The sequence below is a fragment of the Ptychodera flava genome, unplaced genomic scaffold (genome assembly GCF_041260155.1).
Source record: "Ptychodera flava strain L36383 unplaced genomic scaffold, AS_Pfla_20210202 Scaffold_116__1_contigs__length_214205_pilon, whole genome shotgun sequence".
In the NCBI taxonomy this organism is placed as follows: Eukaryota; Metazoa; Hemichordata; class Enteropneusta; family Ptychoderidae; genus Ptychodera; species Ptychodera flava.
In genome coordinates this window covers 95,516-121,204 of record NW_027248298.1, presented here as the reverse complement: position 1 = coordinate 121,204, position 25,689 = coordinate 95,516, and the positions used below count along the sequence as shown (strand labels likewise).

The following is a 25,689-nucleotide window of genomic DNA, read 5'->3' as shown; positions in this document are numbered from 1 at the left end:
ACGAAGAAGAAGATGGAGACAGCTTCGATGACTGATGATACCCTGATCAATTTTCTGTCATTCACAAACTGTTGTCTGTACAATTACTACCATGTTGCCGTGCACAAATGTTATAAAAACGGGTTTCATGTTATAAATTCACTAATTATTCCTATCAAGGAAGTAAATAGCAAAACAAGTATCATTGTGAAGCGTGATTGCCTGGTATCTTCAAATAAACAGTCGCCAGAGCAAAATACTCGTCCACAAGTTACTTCCGCATTTGCCCATCAGTGCTACACGCCAGCATTCAACACTACGTCGTTTTCGTTGGCAAGGTTCAGAAAGCATTCAAACTTCCAATCAGACTGCAGAGATACACTATGAATATATGTATACAAACTATGAACTCTGCTCAAGACGATTTACGTGGGATAAAACCAAATTTACATACCCGAGTATGTAGCAGAGTTCAGCTGAGGCAGCAGCGAGAGACCGTACGCAAAATTCACAACAACTGATTCTTAAAGTTATTTTATTTAGCCTTTTGAAAACCTCATTGATTTCAATATTTAGGGTAAAATTTGGCCAACAATGACTAAATGAAGAGCAATTAAAGGAATGAAGACGAATTATGGACCTTCAAAGTCCGATACTTTCATGGCCAATTTTTGTGAAACAGCCATCTTTGATTGTACCCGCGGACGACCAAACCTCATTAACATATTATTTGCATAGTGTAGAAATATGCAAATTTCGGACCCAGCTTCGAGAGTGTAGACATGCCACGTGGATCTCACAAACACTCCAGCCAAAAGTAGGACTGTAGGCGCAACGATGTAAGTTGATTTCCCTTTATGACTTTCCAATTATTTAGAGGACCATTTTGAATGCAGTGCTTAGATATTTTTAGTAGAATTTAGTTCTTTTCTTCCGTTTACTTTGAACTTGATTTACCTCGACTCTCCGATGTAGACAATGAATGACCTTGTATTTTAATCTCTTTATTTACCCAGTTTTCACCGCTTCTTGAATAAACCTATCCTAAACTAAAGCAACTGAGGGTGGTTATTTCTTGGAGTGGTTGGCACTTAGCGGATACAAAAGTAACTGGACTCTGCCACAGTGACAAACACGAGAAGGACAGGACGGCGACCTCAGAGGCAGCTAAATACAACTTGCACCACTGCTGCACCTGTCTGCAGAGTACAACTTCCACGTCAGTGGAAAAAGAAATTTCACCGTGACTGCAGCTTGTCCGCCAAGTTGCGGGGTAAAACAAGCTATGCAAAACGAGGAAACTGCATAGGAATGGTTTGTTGAATTTCCATGTTAAGTCTGTGACAATGAGAAGAAGTATTTTCTGTACCACATACAAAGTGTCAGGCGGCCAGACAGGACAATATCCTGTAGGCGATCTGAGAAGGACAATTTCAAGAAACCTGAGAAAACACCAGGACATGACTTGCCATGAATGCACCGCAAGCAGCCGCTGATATGAGTCATTTCAATTTGATAAAAATACCGCAATTATACGGTGTCGCTCAAATTTGATCAGATTGGTACATACCAAAGATCAACAATAAGTGTTATTTCTATCTCTGTTCAGTGCAGGAAAATTATACGTTGATGTTATGAAAATTTCTGCACAGTACAACCAGAAAAACCAAGAAATATTTAAACCAGAAAATTAAGAATGACAAAAGTAAATTAGGTCTGAAACTTTAGGTACTGATCGAAGGTCAACTTTAGCAACATGCATAGCAAAGAATCAAGTATATCTATTAGTCCGGGGTCAATTGTCATTCCGTGTGTTTTGAGTGAAGATTTTTGCCAACCTAGCTCATCGATTTACTTAATGGCCAAGATTTTCAAAAAACATTGTTGGCATTTTTTCTGACAACTATGAAGGTCATTTGAAGGTCATTTCCTTAAAATCAACAAAAATCGGTTATTCTTAGCCACGAAAAGATTTTTATGCCCAGTTTGCGACAAAATTACTTTTGAAAACATACATTTTGATATGGATTATTCCTTACAATCATTAACATTGAGGTTTGTTGAAAAAACGGTTATTGCATTAAAATATATAGAATTACTTTACCAAGGTCAATTGAAGGTCAGTATTAGTTTCTTTCTAATTTTTGTAGAAATGCCTTCCATATCTTAAAACATCACAATTATTATCCTGTATACAATTTCAGATTCATAAATCTTATACATCAGTCTCAGAAAGTCAGATGTCTAACATGTCCTGTCAAAGGTCAATGACTTTTAATACCGTCATCTCTAATTGAAGAAAGTTTAGTTATTAAAGCAATACGATCACACAGTAAATTTAAAACTAATGTTAATAACTCTGCATTAGTGACTTTCAAAAAAAGGAAGATTTTCATGCTTAAGTTGTTAATCATTATCAAAATCATCAACAAAAATGTCACTTATAGGAGGTAAACAGTTCTGACAATAATATTCATTATCCCTACAGTGACACATTTCCGTACATGTCATTGCATTCTTTTCATATGCTTACATTGTAGGATTTGTCTAACTGTAGTAGGACCAAACAAGCCTGCCTCTATCCATACCTCATCAATGCCACTTCCCTAAATCATTTTTCCTGCTGTTCTAAGAGCTGTCATGACAGTGTGCCGTTCTCCTATGTTCTCCACTTATCTTTGCAGTCACCTCTTGTCCTTTCAAGCTTTTTACCTTCTATATATAATTGCATGTCAAGCGTTATTATTGATTTGCGATTTGGTCCAAGGATGAACGTGTTTATATTTTCAACTTGTTTAAATTCGGTTAGCAGACATGACCAGTTCGTAGGTGATGCAAAGAGCATTGGGAGGGCAAAGACATTTGTAGTTAGCAGAGTATCACAAAACATGGAATTGTATGCTGCCCATGTAGGAATATCTGCCCCCATGGGCCATCGTCATTATCACCATCACCATTTCCACAACTACCACCGCCGCCACCACCACCACCACCACCATCATCATCATCATCATCAACAACAACAACCTATTCTGCTAACATTATCATCAGATAAACGTTTACGGACCATCGACTTTGAAACAAGCCATTGTAGAACAGAAGATCTAGCATGAATTTATTTTCATTAGAGCAAATATATTCTGAACGTTTGACTGATCGGTATACTTTTCCTTTTCTGACAAGGGATGAGGTTTGATTCAAGTACGCATTTTAGTGACTTGCCTGTAGCGTTTGTGGAAAGGGAAAGATTGTTTATCTTCTCTTTATTCTGTTGAAACACAACTGTGGCTGTTGAATAGGTAGTTTTTTGGCCATCCGGAGTATCCTCACTAAAGTCAATGTTATCAATGCGAAAAAGAGAAACTTTCCCTTTTGTAAACCTGTTGGAATATACGTTCAATCTAATGTACTTGCTTGAACAGATTCCGCTAGTTGGGTCTCTAGACGTAAAATGTGGTGTAATCAACATATAAACCCAACCCATGCATGATTTCAACCAGACTCCTGTGTTGTAGTCTGGTGGATATGGAGGCCAACCGCCAACTACAATGGCAAATCACTAACTCTTTGTCTAAAAACAGCCGTATTGGCCCTTGATTTGTAAGATACCTGTCGCTCAGATTTGAAAGACTGCACTATGATGTCAGAAACATTATCAATACACTTCTTTACTGATGCCTCACGACAATGATCATTCTTTTTTGGCAGGTATCGCAAGCTGGTAGATAAATACAATATCTCTCTTCGACAAATGATCACTGATGGGATCGGTGACATTGGGCCTTAGTTAGTGACCACTACCTATCTGACTTACAGATTGATATATGGCGGGTGCCACATGTGGGGCAGGATGCGCTTACTATTTTCGAAACACCTGACATCACTTCTTGGTCTTTTGGCCAGAGGTCCATATATCTTTCTTTCATGAATTTGACTTTGTTTGTACTGTCTATTTACTGTCTGTTCTGTGCTGTTTTGTGTCTATGTTTACAACTATTGTCTTACAAATTTTGACCTAGTGTTATTGGATTATGGATTGGTATGATTGCGATTATTCATTAAAGTTGATGGGCCAACTAAACCCCACCAAAGGAAAGTGGTGAGAGCTGTAGGTACATGACCATCTGTAGCTTGAGTCTGTAAAGAACCCATGAACTGCCAAGGTGTGCTTATAGAACATGATATTGCTTTTCTCAAAATTTTGGCAGCTTTGAACAGTACTCTTACATTTTCCTCTGTGCTTTCCTCAGCAACTCCCAATATTGCTGCATCTTTAGTAGCATTAAGCAAAACCAATTCCGGTTCATTGCGTCGTGCAGATTTTACAAATTCCGTATTTTTTATGTGATCAGTAATAATTTCTTTAATTTCCTATTTCCAATTGATGGGTTCCATGTTCCTTACGTATTGCCAAATAGGAGTCATGTACTTCACCAAGGTTTAAAACCGAACCTTCAGCTAAAGAATTTTCCAATGAGGAAAAAAATGATATCTGCAGCAAGCATGGTGGTATTGTCATTACCAACATTTGCAGATCCAGTCTCACACAATGGGTGTAAGTCTGCATTTGTGTTTAAATTTCGCAAGACATTTTCAACGATTTTGGTCCAACATCTTTTGTGATATTTAATGTCAATGAAAAAAAAGTCTGATTTTCCTTGGTTTACTGCTCTTTGTAGTTTTTCCCCAGCATTGAATGAAGAAACCTCATGAAGAGAGAATCCAAAGAAAAACTATATTGTTGACAGAAAACACATGCTTTTGTCGTATGTACTAGCTGATGACCTAGTGAAAGCAAGGGTGAAGTTGGTGTAGAGTGTCCTCCACGAGCTTTACTTAACACTACAGAGCTATCATCGTGCTCTGATGACTTTTTCATAGTGCAATTTTAGTAGCTGGAGTAGACCTTCTGGCAAGTATTTGCATAGCATTCCGTATGCCTAATAGCACCAGAAGCTCAAAGGGAAGAGGAATCATCATCCCTAAGTCTTGAACATATTCTTGGAAAGACACCATCACCAAATTCACTTCTGGTGAACAAACTCCAGCACTGCACGGTACGAAAACTTTCCCACAATTCAATGCGATTTGTACCAACGCAGATCGAAATGCGCAGAACTCAATTCTTTTCTCACCAACTGCGCAGGTTGACCTCCAACGCTCAGTTACGCCTAGACACTGCATGTACGCGGATTGGCTCGACCGATCGGCTCTGTGAAAACGTACTTTCAGACATCGTCGTGTTTTTTAATGCTCATTCTGTGATATTTTCTAAAGATAAATTAGTCAAATATGCCTAGGCCATCAAAGCGGGCAAAACAGGCGCAAAAGGCGGGGAGATTGAGTGTTGAAAAGGCCCGAGAGCAATCATCAGGCGAACACGAGGTTGGTCCGTGGCCGCTGCAAATTGGCACTGTGGCACAGCCTGTTCGACCTTGTTCAATTGTTGACTTACCATTGGAGGTTTTAACCGAAATTTTTCAGTATTGTTGTTTTTTTAATAAAGGTGATGATGATCATGTTCAGTTTATGAAAGTGAAAAACTTCTGTAACTTACGTATGGTTTGCAGCCGATTTTACGCTATCGGGACAAGTGACTTGTTTGTTAGGGGAATGGTTCGAGATCACGGTTTGGGCAGCGGCAATGAGCCGGACAATTTTCAACAGAGTCGAGTGTTCCACAAGTTCAAATTAATGAAAGCCCGATCCGCACTTGCAAACGAACTTAATCGATGTTCTGCGTTTGTAGTTGAAAAGGGGTTTGGTAAGGTTCGCCAGGTCATAAGAAAACTTGTGGAAAACGTGAAACGTCAGTCAGGTGCAGACACGGAGTATGTTGATGCCGCTGTCTCGGTTCTATTTAGTTCAGATCGATCAGCCATTTCTAAAAAATCCATGGGTGGGAGGGCCTATATGAATAAAATTTTGCGGCAACATCAGATTATTGGGGAAAAATATCGGGAAATGATGAGTCCACCCTGTGGCAATTACGAATGAAAAGGGACAAAACGTTTGCAAAATCTATTTTAACACTTGATTTTTTTAAAGAAGCCCTTTCTCTAGATATTCTCCCTCAACCTATTCAAACTGCTTTAACTAATACCCTGCTACCACTAGATAATGATGAGCAGCACGGTAATGAGGATATTGACAACATAGCATTATGGAATGACAAGGAGGCTGAACACATCTTTATTCATTTAGGTGGGGGTTGTCAGAAGCAGACTATGATGGGCTTGAAAAGTTTATCAGGACACCTAATAATGTCTCCAGAATTCCAAGACTTAGTGCCTTGCGGAGTAATTTAAGACGTTTTCATGAGATGGTAGAAGAGACTGAGAGCAAGAATAAAAAGGATTGGTACATAAAGGATCTTGAGAGGTTAATTTGGCAACATTTAATTTGTATATTGAAAGAAAATAAATTAGATTTCAACATTGAAGATGAGTGTGAACGTAAAAAACTTGAAGTGATTGTTGGGGAGGGAGGCGATACTTTTCAGGATTTCAAAGGGATTTCTCAAAATTTTAAAGTTTTTACAATAAGTGGGGCAATTCAGGTAATTAAGTATAATGGTGCGGAGGTGTGGCGAGACCCAAATCCCCAGTCTGATGCCAGCCGTATCCCCTTTGCCATCATCAACGCACCTGAAAGTGACACACTGATACAACAGGACATACTTCCTATTTTGAATCTGACTGAGGGCTTGGCCAACAAGTCATCGTTGATGACACAGTCCCCACTTGTTAATGGGTACTTTGATTACAGGTCCTCAGAGAGGATAGAGTCCTCTTCATTAGGTCTGTGATCAAAATACTTTTTAATAAATTCGCTTGATACATGTCTGAGTTGTGGTTCAGGACATGAAAAAATCGTAATAAAATGGCCACACGGCGGCCATATTGGATCTTATCACAAAACAATTCAATGTGCATGTGTGTGACATAGGTCAAAGTCCTTGTACCAACTTTGAAAAAAATCGGTTGAGATATGCCTGAGTTATGGCTCTGTACATGAAAAAATCGTAACAAAATGGCTGCATGGAGGCCATATTGGATCATATCACAAAACAAATTGATGTGCATAGCTATAACATTGGTCAATATCCTTGTACCAACTTTGAATAAAATCGGTTGAAACATGCCTGAGTAATGGCTCTGTACATGAAAAAATTGTAATAAAATGGCCCCCTGGTGGCCATATTGGATTGTATCACAAAAAAAATTGACATGCATATGTATGACAAAGGTCAATGTCCTTGTATCAAGTTTGAATAAAATCGGTTCAGATATGCCTGAGTTATGGCTCTGTATATGAAAAAATCGTAACAAAATGGCCGCATGACAGCCATATTTGATCGTATCACAAAACAAATTGAGGTGCATATGTATGACATAGGTCAATGTCCTTGTACCAACTTTGAATAAAATAGGTTGAAACATGCTAGAGTAATGGCTCTGTACATGAAAAAATCATAATAAAATGGCCGCCTGGCAGCCATATTGGATCGTATCACAAAACAAATCGACGTGCATCTGTATGACATATGAAGTAATCCATTTACTAAGTTTGAATGAAATCGCTCCAGGCGTCTCTGAGATATCTGCGTGAACGGACGGACGCACGCACGCACGGACACACGCACGCACGGACATGACCAAACCTATAAGTCCCCCCGGAGGTCAATGTCCTTGTACCAACTTTGAATAAAATAGGTTGAAACATGCTAGAGTAATGGCTCTGTACATGAAAAAATCATAATAAAATGGCCGCCTGGCAGCCATATTGGATCGTATCACAAAACAAATCGACGTGCATCTGTATGACATATGAAGTAATCCATTTACTAAGTTTGAATGAAATCGCTCCAGGCGTCTCTGAGATATCTGCGTGAACGGACGGACGGACGCACGCACGCACAGACGCACGCACGCACGGACACACGCACGCACGGACATGACCAAACCTATAAGTCCCCCCGGACGGTGTCCGTGGGGACTAAAAATACAATTAGAGGGGTGGTATATCGACGAAAATTAGAGGGTGACGAAAAGTACAAGAATTTGGTTTTGCAACGAAAAAGTACTAAATTTTTTTGTAATTTGTGTTTGACATCTGTGGAGCAATGTCATAATCTACATCATGAGTGGGAAATGACAGTAACACTTGAAAAGATGACTGAGTGGGCAGAGACTAACAGTTTTGGTCAGACCAGTCATCCTTTAATTGCATATAATCCAATCAATGATTACACCATGGACCACCTTCATGCCAAATTGCGAAATATTGGAAAACTTACAGATGAGCTCTTTGTTGAGGCAGAAAAAATTGATAAGCAGCTAGAGTTTGTACAAAATTTGCCAAGCTACCAGGATCTGTACAGAGTGAGATAAAACAATATGAAAGTAAACTGTTTGAACAATTTGACCTGAAGGTGGAAGTGCATGGTGTAAATCATGAAACAAAACTGCTTACAGCAACACAAATGGATGACATGACAAAAGTCAACAGGAAACTTGAAGCAGCCGTTGACGGTTTTGATTTCACAATAAATGAGACTACAGACATGGACATTAATATTTCAGACAGTATTGAGTCAAATATTGAATCTTTAATTGTAAATAATAAAACAACACACAAATGTTCAATGTGCAGTATGCAATATGCGACGAGGCCAAGTATCAACAGGCATCTGCAAAATGTCCATGGATAACTCCATAAAAAAGACCTGGAACAAAAACAGAGGAACAGTGAAGCAAAATTAGAACAGGAAAAGCTCAGTATTGTGAAATCTATTGAGAGCATCCTCAATGGCAAAGAACCAGAAAATCTGAGTGTCAAAGTCAAAAATAGAGACAGACTGATGATGATTTCAAAAAAATATGAAAGTATAGATGAAGAAATTAATAAAGTAGGTGAAGCAGGTGACTTAATTGCATATCACAGACACACAATGGCAAAAATGATTGAAAACCATACAACAGAAAAATACACAGTTTTGATAAACCACATGAATACACTTTTAAAATATTCCCCTCCTAAAAAAGACAGTGAAGGAAAGGTCTGTGGAAGTAAGGAGAGTGAACAAAACAGACTATCAAAGAACAAACAAAACAAAGCCATTCAAGACAGCCTCTCTACCATTGAGAATGCAATGTATATCTCTGAAAATCCCACCAGTAGAGTTTGTCAACTGAAAGCATTCTTAAGAATAAAAGGCATTGTCAAAAAATATGGGGGCGGTTACGAAGGTGGTGCATGCACACGCATGATGGACAATGATGTCCTCAGTGGATCAGGGTTCTCAAAATTTTTGAAGTAGGCGGAAAATTCAGAAAAGTAGGCGGTTAGCTAATGTGTGCAACCAGGTTCCCTGGGCAGGGGGGGGGGGGAGAGATAGTTCTAAGCAATTTCAAGCATTCTTATACAGTGTATAAAAGGCTATTCCAACATACACACAGGAGGGAGGGTTTCAAGGAGGGGGTCCCCTCCCTGAAAGCAAGAAATTTTTAAAATTTGAAGACATTTTGGAATAATTTCATGCATTATTGTACTGTATGAAAAACCATTTCAGCATGAGAGTGTTAAGGATTATTTTTAAATTTGAAGACATTTCTGAGCAATTTCATGCATTCTTATACAGTGTATAAAAGGCTATTTCAACATACACAAAGGGGGAGGGTTTCAGGGACGGGGGTGGGCAAGAAATTTTTAAAATTTGAAGACATTTTGGAGTAATTTTATGCATTCTTGTACAGTATTAAAGACCGTTTCAGCATACAGAATAATCATTATCATTGCCAATTACAACATGTTTTCAAGGGATAAAGTTTCAAAAAAAAGTCAGAAAAATTAATTTGATATCACTTGGGCCTGTCAACTACATTCAGTTGACAAGGATAACAGCAAAATTTCACCAGACTGTTGTGTAGAATTATGTTTAGCTCATGACTGAACAAACATTTTGAAATACATCATAGAATGGGGCCTAGGGTTTTCACAACCCAGGTAACGATCCGCTAGAATCCTGACCAGCCTGGCTGTACAAAGTGTTTTACTGATTTAAATAAACTTGATTGAAGATACAGTAAAATCAAAGAGTTTATTCAATTCAATGAATTATAGGAACACAATTTTCAGTGATTTTAATTCACTGTACTAATTTCACAATAAAACGAATCCGCGAGCTGATTATTGATTTTTTGCTGATGTTGAATATAATTGAAAAAGAGAGCTAAATTTCAGTGTTCATGTTTGATAAAACCTCAAACTATAAACGACACTGAACGCCAGCCTGTACTACACTGGTAGTCAATTGTAACACAGTACACACAACGCGATATCGGTCGACCTGAAATTGACACTGTGATCAACGTAGCGTTTCAAAAGTACGAAAAGTGAGACTAAGTAATTTTTGTTTATTTAGATTTGACCTAAACCTCCCATAACCAACAGACAAAGTCACAAAATCAAAGTTTTCAAGCGTCGACTTTCTCTTCCGCGATGCACACAACCACAGCCCCTCAAAGCGCGATGTCGACGACTTGAGTTGAATATTGACATCGTGATCGACCATGGATAGATTGACGTGGCGTTTCGAAAGTATGAACAGTGAGACTCAGTAACTTGTGGTTGCTTTAGATTTGATCAAAAACCTACCAAACCCATCAGACTAGGCCCTACTCTTACGCAGAAAACCAAAGCTCTCAAGCGTCGACTTTCTCTTCCGCGTTTGAGCGAAACAAAAGTCGGCTTCATTCGGAAATGGTCGGCTATTCGCGGGCATAACGTAATTGTATGTTAGTCCAATTTTCGGCTATACCCGATGTGAACGTCGGAATAATTCGGGCTGTGATCGGGCGAGCGAGGTTGACCTTGAGAGCGATTCCCAGTGTATAGTACAACACGTTCGCTGATCGCGGTACTACAGTGATAGCAACAAGTTCACCGCGTAAATTGCTAGACTACATATACCACATCGGCACTTCCGAAATATTATCTGCGGCTTGCAAGACCACCAAAAAATCTAATTATTGTTATCAAAACCAGAATTTCCGGGCCAGAGAGCGAAACAGTGCTGTAAAGTAGCCGGCCAAAATACGAAAGTAGCCGGTCAATTTGGCCGGTATCCGGCTAAAAATGAACACGCTGGTGGATGCAATAAAATTCTAACCGATTCAAAATATGCAAGCACAATCATATCTTTGATAAGGGAATATAGACTTTTAAATAGCATAATGGCAATTACACAATTTGATGCAAGCACTTTCAAACTAATCAACAATCAATACAATACAAATATCATAGATTTTGATTCTTTAATTTCAACATTTCATTCCAATGCTGTTAACTGGGTCAAAAGGATGATTTGTGAGTTACCTCACATATCACTCACCTACTATATGCATACTGTAGCTGCACATGGACACCAACTCCTGAAAAGAGATAAGGGAATACATGTACACAGCAGCTCAGGAATAGAAATGTCCCATCAACGAATGAAAATGGATATCAGGCGTCACCTGGGTGGGGGGCACTGGGCAAAGACTATTTTAATCAGATGGTTGTACAGAACTGATCCTGAAATTTTGGCTGCTTCTCCTGTGAAATTTTGAACTTATAATGACTGCATATGCATAGAATATGAACATTCTTGTACATTAAAAAAATAAATAAACAAACAAAAATAAATAAAAATAAAAATCAATAAACAATACTATGTGAAATTTTCTATTGATGGCATTGTGTAAAGTCATAAATAAACAATAGAATGATTAATAGATAAACAAACAAACAAATAAACAAACAAACAAACAAACAAACAACAATAAAAATATGTTTATTTGCATTTGTTCAGAAAGGTTATACTGCAAAGCATAATAATGGCATATATTTAGATGGCCAGACGCAGTATGCATCTTGCATTCTGATACACTGCACTGCATCTTTTAAAAACATATGTCCCGTCTTTGTGTTTTTCCTAAACCTTTTAACATGAAAGTAAAATGCTGACAACTGACAGACACAAAAAAGTACAGTGGCCACGCCATGGTCAGTCACAGCTGCAGTACACTGCACTGCCGGAGGTAGATACTGCAGGAATATTCCGTTGTCAAAACCTACTATGTCAGTAGCCTACCTGCCTAGCCTGCCTTTGTACAGGCTAATTACTGACGTAAAACTTAGAAAATTAAAGTAGTTTTTACATGCTCATAGTCAAATTCCTACTCCTCCTGCATTCATCGGGTGAATATGGGCGATCGGCATACCATTGCAAAGCTCTCGAGTTGCTTAACAAAAGTACGTTCTCCAAATTCATGACCATCACAGTTGATAAGAAAAAAGGCGCCAAAAATTAATGAAATCCTTGCTTTTTTCTAAAATTCATATTTTTGATAGAAAAAATGGACAAAATCACGATAATCTCAACGTACCTTTTACCGTCGACTTCCAAGAAATGGCCTTGTACTCCTTTCGTCGGGGTAGGAGTGAAAATGTCAAAGAAGTAGGCTTAAAACAGCAAAATTTACAGCTTTTTGGTCAAAAATGTTCTGATTAATTGCTAAACAATGGCTTCACTGAAAAGAAATCGGAAAAAACCATGAAAATCGGCAGAAATTGCACTTTATGAAAATTGTTCCTGGATCGAGGATGGTCTGGGTCATGCCCTTACAGCTGTTGTAAACGCGGCAGTCTGAGATTTCCCAGATTCTTCACAGCGCCCTCTAGCGACCAAATCTGTATATGCGTTGGTACAAATCAAATGGGATTGTGGGAAAGCTAGCGTCCTGTGCACTGTATCATATGCATGGAATTTGGCACAAGCTCACCACTCGCTTCCTGACATATCAGGCATAAATTAAAGTCTGTTTTAGAACATCCGCTTTTCAGAGGAATGATATGTTTTTCCATACTGAAAGTTTTGACGAAGTTATTTGCATGCAATGTCAGTTATGTGAAATATTTATATGCGAAACGCAACTACTAAATGTCGACTATCCCGTGACATTAAAATATCGAGTAAATAGCCTTTGGATAATGGTTTCTGTGAAACTACTAACATCGTCTTTGACTTCTCTTGTCATCTTTAACCGTAAACAACCTATGGACTAAACCTGTGTCTCAATAAAGGATCAACATATTGTTAATGTATCATTTTTTGTACTCTGCATCAATGTTTTAACAATGGGTGTCTTGGTTAGTTCAACATTGTGTGTACTGGAGTTGATTTTCAAAAGGCACAGGTAATAGTCTATATTTCTCAGCACAAAGGCTATATAGTTTTGATAAATGGCTTCTACATGCAGCCTTTGTTTAGCAACAAGTCCCAACAAAAATGAAATTCTGCGCAAAAGTCTGGATTTTACAACCTAGCAGAGCTGGTAATACTGCGGATGACTTACGCTGAAATACACGGAAATTGATAAAATAAAGTCTATGATGTAGTTGTCAAGCGCAGTGCATGTCAGAAACCGATCCGTGTCATTATTGAACACAGTGCATGGGAAACGATGTACAACTGCAACACAAGCAAATCCTTGTAATTGCATATCAATCCATTTAAAACGGTAACAAACAAAACCAATAACCCCCAGAAAGTTTTTTTTTAAAAATCTATTAAGATCTGTGAAGTTCCCTCACTCCACTGAAGGTATTGTAAAGTAGTTTGGTCAATGATTATAGTCAATTTGTATGCACTACAATGCTTAATCAATGGAATTTGCTGAGTAACGAATGACCTTGAATTTAACCTTGACAAAGTGGAAAGAAAAAATGCCAACAATGTTTTTTGGACTGTCCAGGTATTAAGGAACAAAATGATATATGTTGACAAGAGTCTTCACGAAATGCACACGGAAGCCAAAATCACGACAAGTGACCCTGAACTATACCATGGATGTACAAAAATAGACATCCATATGGTTTCAGCAGATCTGTTAATATGTCACAGTTCATAAACAATGACAGGAAATAACCAATTAGCTGTTTCAGTTACTGCTACCACTCCCAAACATTATAATAGGTACCCTGCATACAAATAGGTTAAAGGTCAAAATCCTCTTATTCAGATGTGTGGGCTGATTCAGTTCACTGCCACCACTCTGCACACTTGCAGTATTTCCCTCATGTGCACATTTTTGACACTGATGTGTCATTTGAACAAATTCACATCTCAACCCCTACATCTACCTGTACACCAAATACTGAGACTGTAGCTTTGGCGGTATGGGAGCCTTTGTGTGTGACGGACATACATCCGCACATACCCACAAATATACAGACATGCAAATGAATTGATTCAGCTTATACGATAACCTCACATTGGTATACCAAATGTGAGCTAAAAACATCCTTGAGAAAAAACGTAAGTCAGAAAACGTTGACACTTTTGAGAAAAGCTATTGAAGGCCCACCCATAGAGCAGTTTTATTTTGAAACTAAATGTTTGGACTACCAATAGAGATAGGAGACTGTTTACACCTCGTGTACAAAATGTAATTACCAGTACACTTTCTTACAGTGAACAATTGGTACAGATATTACTAGACTCTGTGATTAGAGAACTGAAAGCACTTGATGACTATAAGGCAGAGAATATCTTGAAATTACCCTGTAAATGATTTACTTGTGATACAGAAGTCACATAAGTGTGAAGCACTCAGGAAATAAAGTTTGTTGTGAATGTTACAAGTAATAAAGAAAGCAATTTGTTCCGTAAAAGTTGTTCTTAACTTGTTTTGCCATTTTTGCTACTGTTCTGTAGCAGCTGATAAGCCTCGCCTGAGTATATTATTTGTGAATGTGACTGTCACTAAATATTCGTCTGCCAGTTGTCCAAAATCACAAATTCCAAATACATGTGAATTTGGATTGTTAGTTCTGGCTAATCAATTTTGGTCTCAATTAGCCAGAATGGCTAACAGGTAATTTTAGCCAGAGGAAACACTGAACAATCCTTCAAACAACACAAATTATTGAATGACATAATAACTGAATTACCTTCAGAGCATTGTCCAGTGATTCCACTAGCTCACACTTCATTACATAAGCTTCCTTGGTCACAGGGCAGACAGTCACCAAATGTATCCTTCTTAGTGGTTGGGTGAGCACCATTGCTACATGGTGTGGGTAGGTCACTTCCTAGTGGGCAGTAATGACCAACTGGGCAGTTTTGTTGGGAAATATTAAAGCACTCATACTGTTAAAGAGACAATGGAAAGGTTGAAGCTGTAATGGCTGGGATATCCTATTGACTAATGGAAAGGTTGAAGCTGTAATGGCTGGGATATCCTATTGACTATCATTGTACTGGTATCAATTCAAAGAAGAATAATTGAATACAAAGCTTCCTTTTCAAAATTGTTTTGTTTACAGAATATCTTTTATTTTTCCAAGACGATGACTTGCAAAGGAATGATCAAATGTGACCACTTTGGGAAACTTATTTTTCATGAAATTAACTTCTTACCTTTAGGACAGGGTGTGCACTCTGCAGTGCCCTCATAGTTGGAGTATGTTCTGGGCAGACAGTCCTGTGGTACAGGGCTGCCTTGAGGGCAGTGTTTACCTGCTGGGCATATGATGAACTTTGCTATATTAGCACTGCTTGGGCAATAGTACCTTGTCACAACACAAATGAAAGACGCAAGATTAATAATTAATGTACAATTTTGCAAAGGTACGGCACTTTGACAGACGGAAACTTTTTGTCCGAAATAAAAATGTTAAAAAACTTCAACTGTGAAACGCTGTTTTAAAGGAGCTTTTAATAGTATATTTGCATGTATTTCTGATGTCCTTCTCTGTCCTTGTCTGTCTCTGTTTTATTTTTAATGTGAAATCAACCAAAAATACCAATAACTTCATATTATCCTTATGCTCACACAGCTACTGATATATCATCCTATACTGAATACACAGTGGAAGGGATTGCTGTTATTTTGACAAGTTTTACATTATCTGGTGTAGTAGATTTTAATGATTTTTTGCAAATTTCCATTGTTGGACATACATTCTGCAAACCAAATTATGCCAAAATTGTACGTTTTCTATCTCACAAGGGTAATAACTTGAACAGTGAACACACAACCAGATTGTCAAACTCTTTTTGATATGGCATACCTGGATCACATTCAGCTGTTGGCACAACATTACCAAGGCCCTCACAGTAGTAGCCAGCGTTGCAAGGCAGGCACTGATCAACTGTCTCTGTTAGGGCATGGGCTTGGGTCAAAGGTTACCCATCCACAGTAGTGGCCTTGGGACAGATTGCATTGGTAGGTTGGTTGGAGCCTTCCACACAATAGTTACCAGGTATGTAGGGCCCACTCACAGTAGTCAAAGCTACAGGTAGGATATGGATGAAAATGTCACATCATATAGATTATCAGTATATTGTGATTTTCTACATCCGCCCTTGTAAAATTCAATCACACAATTCAGACACTGTGCATGTTAACTAAATCAGTAACTCATGCGAAATCAAAAGGTTTTTCAGAACAAAGTAACTATTCTCTTTTTCCATCTCATGACTATCAATGTTTTCAATTCATACCTGTGCATCTGATCATAGTGCTACTTTGATTCTGTAAAAGCAGAAACATTTCTTAGGTTCCTATATAAGGCTAACATGATTCTTTTTCATTCAAACATACATTTTGCTATTTTTTCAGCAATTACTGTGGCTCTGATATATCATCTATACGCTCCATATGTACACAGCATTACATATTACTTGATACTCACCCTGGTTGCACTGTGAAGTTGGAGCAGCCAGTCTGTCTGTGAGACAGTAGTAGCCAGGGTCACATGGTGTCGGATACACTGACATACTGGGACAGTACTCCCCAGCAACACATTACTACCAATGGATGGGTCAGTAGGTCTGCGGCTGGATGCGCCCTTCTATGCAGAATCATCCCTCACTGGTGGCAAGAAACATAGTTCAATGAGTTTTACATGAGTGAACGATCAAAATGTTTACACCACAATAATTGCTTTCAAAAAATCAGCTTAGGCCAAAGTAAGTAAATTCTTTGTTTTGCGTCCCGCGCGCGCCTAGGTTTTTGGAGATTTTTCGGAAAAAAAAACACAAACCTTCCTTTCAAAATTTTGCCGTTGGTGGTGCTATTTTGTCGCAAAAAACAAGTCGTGGCATTTAACTTTGTGACGAAATACTCCTTTACAGCAGTCACATTTCACAAATGGACCATGCGGTGACGTAAAACAGTACTCTCTACACATTTACACCTGTCGATACTCTTAGCCTCACGCCGGGGCCTCATGTACTTGCTGTCTGTTGTGGCTTTGTCTATTGAGGCTTTGTCATCACGATAAAAAAATGGATGAAAGCAGGTAAATAATCGAAGTTAAAAACCAGGAAACCTTTGCACGGCAACTTGAAGGCATGGTCACTGCGAGCAATCAGGACTTGAACAGAGAGAGATTCAGTCTGCCAATTGGACTTGGGTACAACGACTCAGAGAGTATGGCGGACGGAAAAATCAGAGAGTGTTGAGGCCTATCCTAGTTAATTGGTCCTTTAGGTTTGCCAAAAATTTGGTTATTTCGTCCATTTTAACTTGAAACAAAAACTAAACCAGTGATCAGTCCTGTAAACGAAAGGTCTTTACGTACTTTTTTGTTCAGGTTGGGTATGGGAAAGTATATTAGAATCCTTCTGTGAAAGTTCAAACTTGTAGTAGGTGGTCGTAGTTGCTCTTGAAGGAGGTCACACTTTTTGCATTATGACATCGGCTGGTAATTTATTCCAGGTGTCCATAACTCTTGCTGAAAAAAAAGTACTTTCTTGTGTTGAGTCGAACGTTTACTTTCTTGTGTTAAGTCAAACGATTAGTTTATGAAGTTTGGGACAGTGTGCTCAAGTTCTCAAGTCAGCTGCTAACTCAAGTGAAAGGTTACAGTGGTCATCGCCTTTGATGACTAATTCTAGAGTTGAATCATATATCGCCACGAATTCTTCTCTGTTCAAGTGTTATTAAACCAAGCTGTTTAAGGGACCGTCTCAGATTGTCGCAGAAGTTCAAAAAGCGAAATTTATTCGTTTAGGGGGGGAGGGGGTTTGACCTCCATTCAATTAGTGAACTTCACTTTCGCACTTTTATTTTGTGATCACAAGTTTTCGTGTTTTATTTTAAATTAAAGAAAAAAATGCACACTCGTGCCAACAACTTTGTAACTGTTTCCATCTCGTTCATTCCCCAAACACAATTTACCGATAGTAACATTGTATCCTAAACCTTTCATTCATCAAATTATTCAAAGACAAAAAGTATCATTTTTTAAAATGTGCTATCTATAAGCGTCTGCTCTAACCACTAGATTTCTTACTTCACTTGTTATGCACCTGGTCATAGTCGTTTTAATATGATTGAACACGCCTGGGCCCCCGGGCCTTGGCCCCCATGTCGAAGTTTCTCGCCGGAGTGACTCTAGCTATACATTTGCAAGTGCTGGCATTAGGGCATTGCAGACCAAGCCTCGGTTTGTTTAATGTTGTAATGTGGCAAGGGGAATACGTCTTAAGTAGCTATAGCAAAATGCAACATTGTACTCTCAGGCAGACATGAACATTCGCACTTTTGAAGTTTCGTTTAGGGGGAGGGGGGAGGGGGTTTTGATCTAAACGAAGAAATTTCGTTTCTTGAACTTCTGCGACAATCTGAGATGGTCCCTAAGTCTATTTTGATAATTGTAGTGTTAGAGTTTAGGTATTATTTGCCGTGCTAAGATTTTTATGTCCTTTTGTAGCCATGGTGAACAAGCTTGTACTGCATGCTCGAGCTGTGGTCTCACAAGTTGCTTGCAAAGACGGAGAATGACATTTTTTTTATTTGATCGACAATGATCGTTTGATGAGATCAACATTCTGTTTGCTTTTTTGCAAACTTATCACATTTGCTTGAAGGTTTTAAGGTAGAATGAAGTAGATCATTTTCTTCAGTTGTACGTCCCAGTGAAATATTGTTCATTGAGTATTTATTGAAGGGGTTGATGTAGCCAATATGCATCCGCCAGTGTTTACTTATTTTGTGTAGCTTGTCCAAATCAGCTTGCAGAATTTCAGGATCACTACAATTTCGCAAGGGATGATATGTCTTGCTATTGTCAGTAAATTTTTGAGTTCAGAACTAATTTCACCGCCAGTGTGATTGATGTAGATTAGAAAGAGTATTGGTCTAAGAACTGAACCCTTTGGGACACCACTTGTGACGTATTCTCCATTCAGATGATGCTCCATTTATGACTACTCGCTGTTTTGTATTTTGTCAATCATGCTTTGACCCACTGTAGAATTTCCATTTATGCCATGATACTTCATCTTTTCAATCAATCTGGGGTGTGGTACTTTGAAAGTGCAAGGAATATAGATGTGAAGCTTCCACCTAAATTTGGGTCTGATGAGTCTGTGTGTGGAGACTGACAATTACGAAATGCTTTCTTTTATTTGATGGAAAGGAAAGGTGCTGGTTTTACGGATGGTCCCGAGGAAGCTACAGGGAATACTTTTGTCAATTATATCATCAATTTCTTCTTCTCTCTGATGCCCCATCTTTCTAAAATTGAATGCAGAGGCTACAAGTTACCATTTCTGTTTGGTGTTTTCTTTCAAAACAGACACCTTTCAGCAAAACTATGACATTCCATCAGAGCATAGGCATTACAAGAAACTTGAAAAAAACGTACAAGAACTTGAGGACAAAAGACTGCTACTGTATACTGTTATAGTGTACCCATTCCTCAAACTGTCAAGGCTGTCAAGTTGCTGTGCAATGGTATTGACATGTGGACACTTTGAATGCACAAGAAAGAAATCTAAAACTAATAAAAGAAAAGCAAACGTCAAAGAATGACTGTTAATTTTGATCCATTTGTCATGAAAATGCATACAGTGATCATACAGTGTGTCACACTGTGACAGGAGTATTCATGTGGTTTGAGAAAAATTGTCCAATAAAGGCAAACAGATTTTGTGTTAAATTTTCTGTGTGTGTTTTTTAGCCGTTTAGCCAGTACCTTTTAGGATTTTGAGTGGACGCAAAACAAAGAATTTACTTACTTTGGCCTTATTGAAAAGTAAATTCTCCTAGCAAATTACTCTGATACATAAATTTACCTCCTAGTAACAGAGAAAAGATTTGTCTTGATCTTACATTGGAAATTTGACAGTGAAGAGATTGAGAAAATGCACACAAAATACAATCCTGCAGTAATTTGTGTTTAAAGGCTTCATGGATTTTAAATTTAGTGTGAAAATGGCATTCACAGGATTGAGAGCTTCCATTTTCAACCCTATCACCACAATGGTTATGGCCCAAACCCATTGTTACCAGTAATGATTGTGGATCTGTTCAAAGGGCATTAGGGGTGACCAGGTTAAACATAAGAAGTGATACATCAAGAATTAACAAGTATCATAGCTTTCAAAATATAAAAAGTGCAGCAACTCACTCACAATTTGACAAGAGCTGCTTATCATTATAAAAAGCTGCAATGCCAAATAAAAGTGTTGACTATTTTCCTACCTGCAGTTTGCCGTTGGTAGTTCATTGCCATCACCTTGACAGTAGCATGCAGGAACTGTCATGGTCTGGCCCTCAAGGTGGCATCCTTTTTTCCTCGGGACAGACGTGGCCGACTGGACAATTAAGGAGTGTCCAGATACACAGTTGCATTTGCTCGTAGTAATGACCTGCAAGTGGATGATAGTTCACCAGTGAAATCTCTTAGGAATACACACATGTATATAAAATATGTTAGACTTCAGTAATTTTCAGCAAAATTTGACCTTTCTATGATCCTTGAACTTTCATGACCTTTGGAACAGAACATAAATTGGACCTTTGGAATTGCAGTGGACGTGTCATAAGAGTTTTTCCTGTTACTTTTGACAATGAAATACTAATCTAACGACTGTCAACATATCATCAACTTAAAAGACTTGACATTTCTCCTGACTGAACTGTTGCATTATTTGAACAGCTTTTTTAAGTTTTTCTGGTGAAATCATGAATCACTCTGAGAGACTACAAGTATCGACTTCAGACAAAGGTTGTGCTAAAATAAACATAAAGACTGGATGAGTCCATTACTGCTAGGGGTGACACTGACCTTTAGGACACACACTACAGTCACTTGAACCCTCGATCTTGATTTTGGTATTTTCCGATCGAGTGAGCAACTAAGAGATGTAAGGTGGTACCAAGTTGGCATTATACCCTCTTGGGCAGACACCACTGTCACCTGTAAACAGAACATTGATATTTTTTCAATTGTCATATCACAGAATTTTTACAAATTGCCCGTTTTTGTCAGTAAAGGTCAGTGACTATATACTCATGTACCAGAGAGGTGAAAACACATAGAGATTATTTTGATGCAATCTGTTGGCAGAGTCATTGCACTATAATGCTTGATGTAAGGATTGAGAAAATGTCAGTGATAAAAATTCACAATGACAACCATATTTTGATCTATATTACATGGATACCAGAGACTCTGAGAGCAAAATAAACAGACTGTTGATTTAACTGTATGTTGGTAAAATGTCTTTTGATTAGAGTTCATTTCAGGGTTCATTACTGGACCAAAATTATTGTAGCTTTCGGTTATTATTTACACTTCATTTAAAAATACCGTCAAGGACACTATGTGCTCACATTCGGTTGAATTGGTCCATTCGAGAAATATTTAAACAAGGAAAAACAAGAATGACAAAAGCAAATAAGGTCTCCAACTTAGGTACTGGAGGTCATCTTTAGGAACATGCATATCAACTTCTATAGCAATGGGACAGGCAGATCCTAAATACATAAGCAAATGTCAACAACAAAAAACAGAGAAGGCTTGATAAAAAGAAAAGGTGGGAGTGGGCAAAAAATGCACAAGGGATCTGGTAAAAAAGTTTTGCTGCATCATCGATCTTCTAGACCCTACACCCTCCTGAATATCAAATGTTCCACCCCTTAGTATTACATAAGACCAAATGACAGGAAGTACATTTACAACCTTGGAGATTTTTAATTAATGCCATGAGTGTTATCATGCTAATGTAAACAGCACTTAAGTTAGTTACAGATAGTGAAATGCCTTCCACTGTGGGCGGTGATTACAACATCTGGAATTATCCTGGATCCAAATGTCTCATCAGTTCTTGTATGTCTTACATAGAAAAGTTGCAAAAATGGTCCAAAATGAAAAAAATCACCTCAACTTTGTTTTTTTGGATCAAATTTTCCTACAAATTGGTACCAAATATGACAAAATTATGTTCACAGCCTTCAAAATTGTCTCACAACATATCCTGGGTTGGTGTAGGTCATTTAAGGTCACAAACTGAGAAAAGTACCTAAAATATACAAATTTTGGGGTTTCCCAACACTTTGAGCAGAAAATTTATCTAATAACATCTTTCGGGACTTTATACCAAATTACAAAGCTATCAAACAAGGGACTTTATACCAAATTGCAAAGCTATCAAACAAGGGACTTTATACCAAATTACAAAGCTATCAAACAAGTAATGTTGAGATAAAGTTTTCTTGACCAAAAATGACAATATTGTCTTAAAAATACAATTTTTTACATTTCAGGACAATTTCCACATATCTAACTATTGTCATCTCTGTACGTCTGTGTACCAAATATGAAAGCTGTCTGTCCAGGGGTTTTAAAAAGGAAATACTGTCTAAGATTTTTTGACCAAAAATGACAAAATTGCAAAAAAAATAGTAATTTTCCCAATTTTGTCATAATTTCAGCAAATAAGAAGAGTAACACCCTTGCAAAGAGACAACCCCGATTTGAGAGCGATTGGGCTGGCGGTTTCAGAGAAGAAGAATTTTTACTAATGAAAATGAGAAAATCCCAAAAAAATTCAGCAAAAATACAAAATTAAGGATATCTTCACAATATTCATAAAACTGTATAAGGTTCACCTGAGGTACTTGCACACAAATTTTCAAAGCAATCAAAAAAGCGGTTCTTGAGTTATTAATTCTTAACCATTTTCACATTTTGTAAGCTCATTTGCATAATTTTGGCAATGCAGACTTCATTTGAACAAAATCCCATCTATAGCCCAGGATGCATCCACACACCAAATACCAAGCTGAAACGTGCAGCGGTTTGCGTGTTTTTGATGTTGACGGACATACTGTACGTACATACATACATACATACATACATACATACATACACACATACATACAGACGCCATCGACTTCAGCCTATACGATAAACTCACATTGGTAAAACCAAATGTGAGCTAAAAATCGTCTCCTTTACATTGAGCTAGAACACGCCTAGGGGACAGGTAGTCTGACTCTCAAATTTCTACAATTCTTTTCTGATTTACTGCTTGTGGGGGATCATTTCAAAACTCTTCGAGACAGATTACTGCGTGAGAAACCAAACGCTTCTACGGTATCGTTGGAAGGCTTGATTCTCTTTTCCAACAACAGGACTGGTACCTGGCTCAGTACAGAGGAGGATGACAAGAGGGAAGCAGTGATTACACAGGCAAGGTCCAAGGCACCGGCCTTTGTTCAGCAATACATAGACAGAATGAGAAGGCTGTTGCAAAGTACAAGAAAGAATTCAAGCTTATCACCACACGTCAAAAAATCAGCAATGAAGTTTCTGCCGTTGGCAGATTGTGCAAAAGCAAAAAAAACTTAAGCTTATGAAATGTGATGTCTGTTTGTTTAAACATTCTACCGAAAAATTAACAAAAATTGGTAAAATGTTGCAGCAGTCAATAAGCCAACACTTTACAAATTCATAACAAAAAACAAAACCTTTGAAGTTACTGAGAGATTACGTTGTTCTAATATTTTATTAGTAACAGTTCAACTAAACAACATATTTGCCCATGGTTGTTAATACAGCATTACTGAATACCATACATAGGTAATCACATTCAATAAAACCATAGTAGTAGTAGTAATTTATTATAGTGACTAGTGATAAACACCAAGCCACTACGGGCTTATTAGTCACTTTAAAATTTATAGGTACGTAGTTTAGGTTGGTTGTTTACTTTGTCAGACCATTGAATTACTCTGTCTGCTTCAACTTTTTCTTTAACTTTTACCAGATCACAACAACCTCCATTTTCCAAAACATCAATATCTAAATAGTCAAAAATTTCATGCAATTCATAACTAAAATTATTAATACATAAAGAGTTGTCCCATAAGAAAATTCGTTTACACAATCGGTTATGATCCATATTCACCAGTCTATTCCAGTATCTGACCATGTTGGTCCAGTGTGTAGGTTTTGATGAAATCCAACAAGTATCACCTTCAATGGCTGAAGTAGGAGCAAATTTATGAACTCCTAGAAAAAATCTAAGAGCTCTATTTTGGATATTGTCACACTTTACATGAGATGCAAATCCCCAGATAGCAGAACAATAGTCCATAATAGGTACTACACAGTTGTCATACAATTTTGTAAATGTACAAAAACCCATATTTTTAACAGTTTTAAACTTTGAACAAATTTTACCAAGAGCTCTGCTTGCAGATTCTGCAAGCATCTCATACATATATTTGAAATGTAAAGATTCTTCTAACACAACCCCAAGATATTTACATTTTGTAACATACTCTAATTCAGCACCTGCTAATCGAAACGTGAAGTTACTTCTCTCTATACCTCTACGTCTGAAATGAACAACATGTGATTTACTTTTATTTATCAAAAGACGCCATTTTCTACACCATGAAGTAATGTAGTCTAACATCTTTTGCATATTCTCTTCGTTGTGTGAAATTACAGCAATATCGTCGGCATACAACAGAGCTGATACATTATCGTCCCCTATTTGAATGCCACAATTTAACTCTTTTAAATCTACAACCAAGTCATTGATAAATATAGAAAATAAAGTTGGTGAAAGATTATCACCCTGCCTTACACCATGCAATGTATTGAACCAGTCAGTATAATTGTCATTAACTTTGACACAAGCTGACGTATTTGAATATAATGATGCTATTGAATTGTACATTTTCCCATCGATGTTATTAAGTAAAAGTTTATACAAAAGAATATTTCTATCGACAAAATCAAATGCTTTCTGTAAATCAATAAAAGTTACAAAAGTAGGAAGACTGTTGTTCATTCTGTTTCTAATAATGGATGTAAGAACAAAAACATGATCTTGACAAGACCTGTTTTTACGAAATCCATTCTGCTCGTCAACTAAAATATTATTATTATCTAAAAATACAGTAAGTCTTTTATTTAGAATTGAACTATATACTTTTGAAATGACAGACAACAAACTTATTCCTCTATAATTAAGTGGAACTCTCACATCATTAGTTCGACACTTAGGAATAGGATAAATAACACTTTTACGCCAAATACTGGGTATTTGCCAGAATCAAAACACATTTGAACAAGCGACCTAGCGGCCGATATAGCTCCGCTGTGTTTATGTAGAGAATAACTATTTTTGACACAAGTTGATGAAGAAGGTGGAAATCTTTGATAGCTCAATGCAATGGCCAGAAAAAAGTGGCTACAATAAGCTGCAAAAATACACAATTTCATCATACTTTGAATATATCACATTGGATCATCACTAAGAACATTTAAACAAAAGCTATCCGATGAGTACCGTAAAATTCCCAATTGAAGCCGCGGCTTGTATTAGAAACATTTTTGAGGGACCCC

General features: G+C 37.7%; 1 protein-coding gene and 2 long non-coding RNA genes across 3 annotated transcripts in view; 1 reads left to right on the top strand and 2 right to left on the bottom strand.

The window, feature by feature from the left end:
• Positions 1–707: 707 nt before the first annotated feature.
• LOC139126669 (uncharacterized) lies at positions 708–1,033 on the top strand. The gene is made up of 2 exons (XR_011550682.1): positions 708–818; positions 996–1,033. It is a non-coding gene; the product is annotated as an uncharacterized lncRNA (long non-coding RNA).
• A 7,537-nt stretch (positions 1,034–8,570) lies between these two features.
• Positions 8,571–13,207, bottom strand: LOC139126668 (uncharacterized). Its single transcript, XR_011550680.1, has 3 exons — positions 12,414–13,207; positions 11,375–11,414; positions 8,571–8,707 (listed from the first exon to the last, which is right to left on the bottom strand). It is a non-coding gene; the product is annotated as an uncharacterized lncRNA (long non-coding RNA).
• Positions 13,208–17,670: 4,463 nt separating this feature from the next.
• LOC139126672 (kinesin-like protein KIF13A) overlaps positions 17,671–25,689 on the bottom strand; it is a 24,239-nt gene continuing 16,220 nt past the window's right edge. The window contains exons 5-7 of the mRNA XM_070692728.1: positions 21,112–21,243; positions 20,526–20,692; positions 17,671–17,769 (exon numbers count right to left, since the gene is read on the bottom strand). Of these exons, the coding sequence (XP_070548829.1) occupies positions 17,745–17,769; positions 20,526–20,692; positions 21,112–21,243 (324 nt within the window). The 3' untranslated portion in view covers positions 17,671–17,744. The remainder of the gene's footprint in view (positions 17,770–20,525; positions 20,693–21,111; positions 21,244–25,689) is intronic.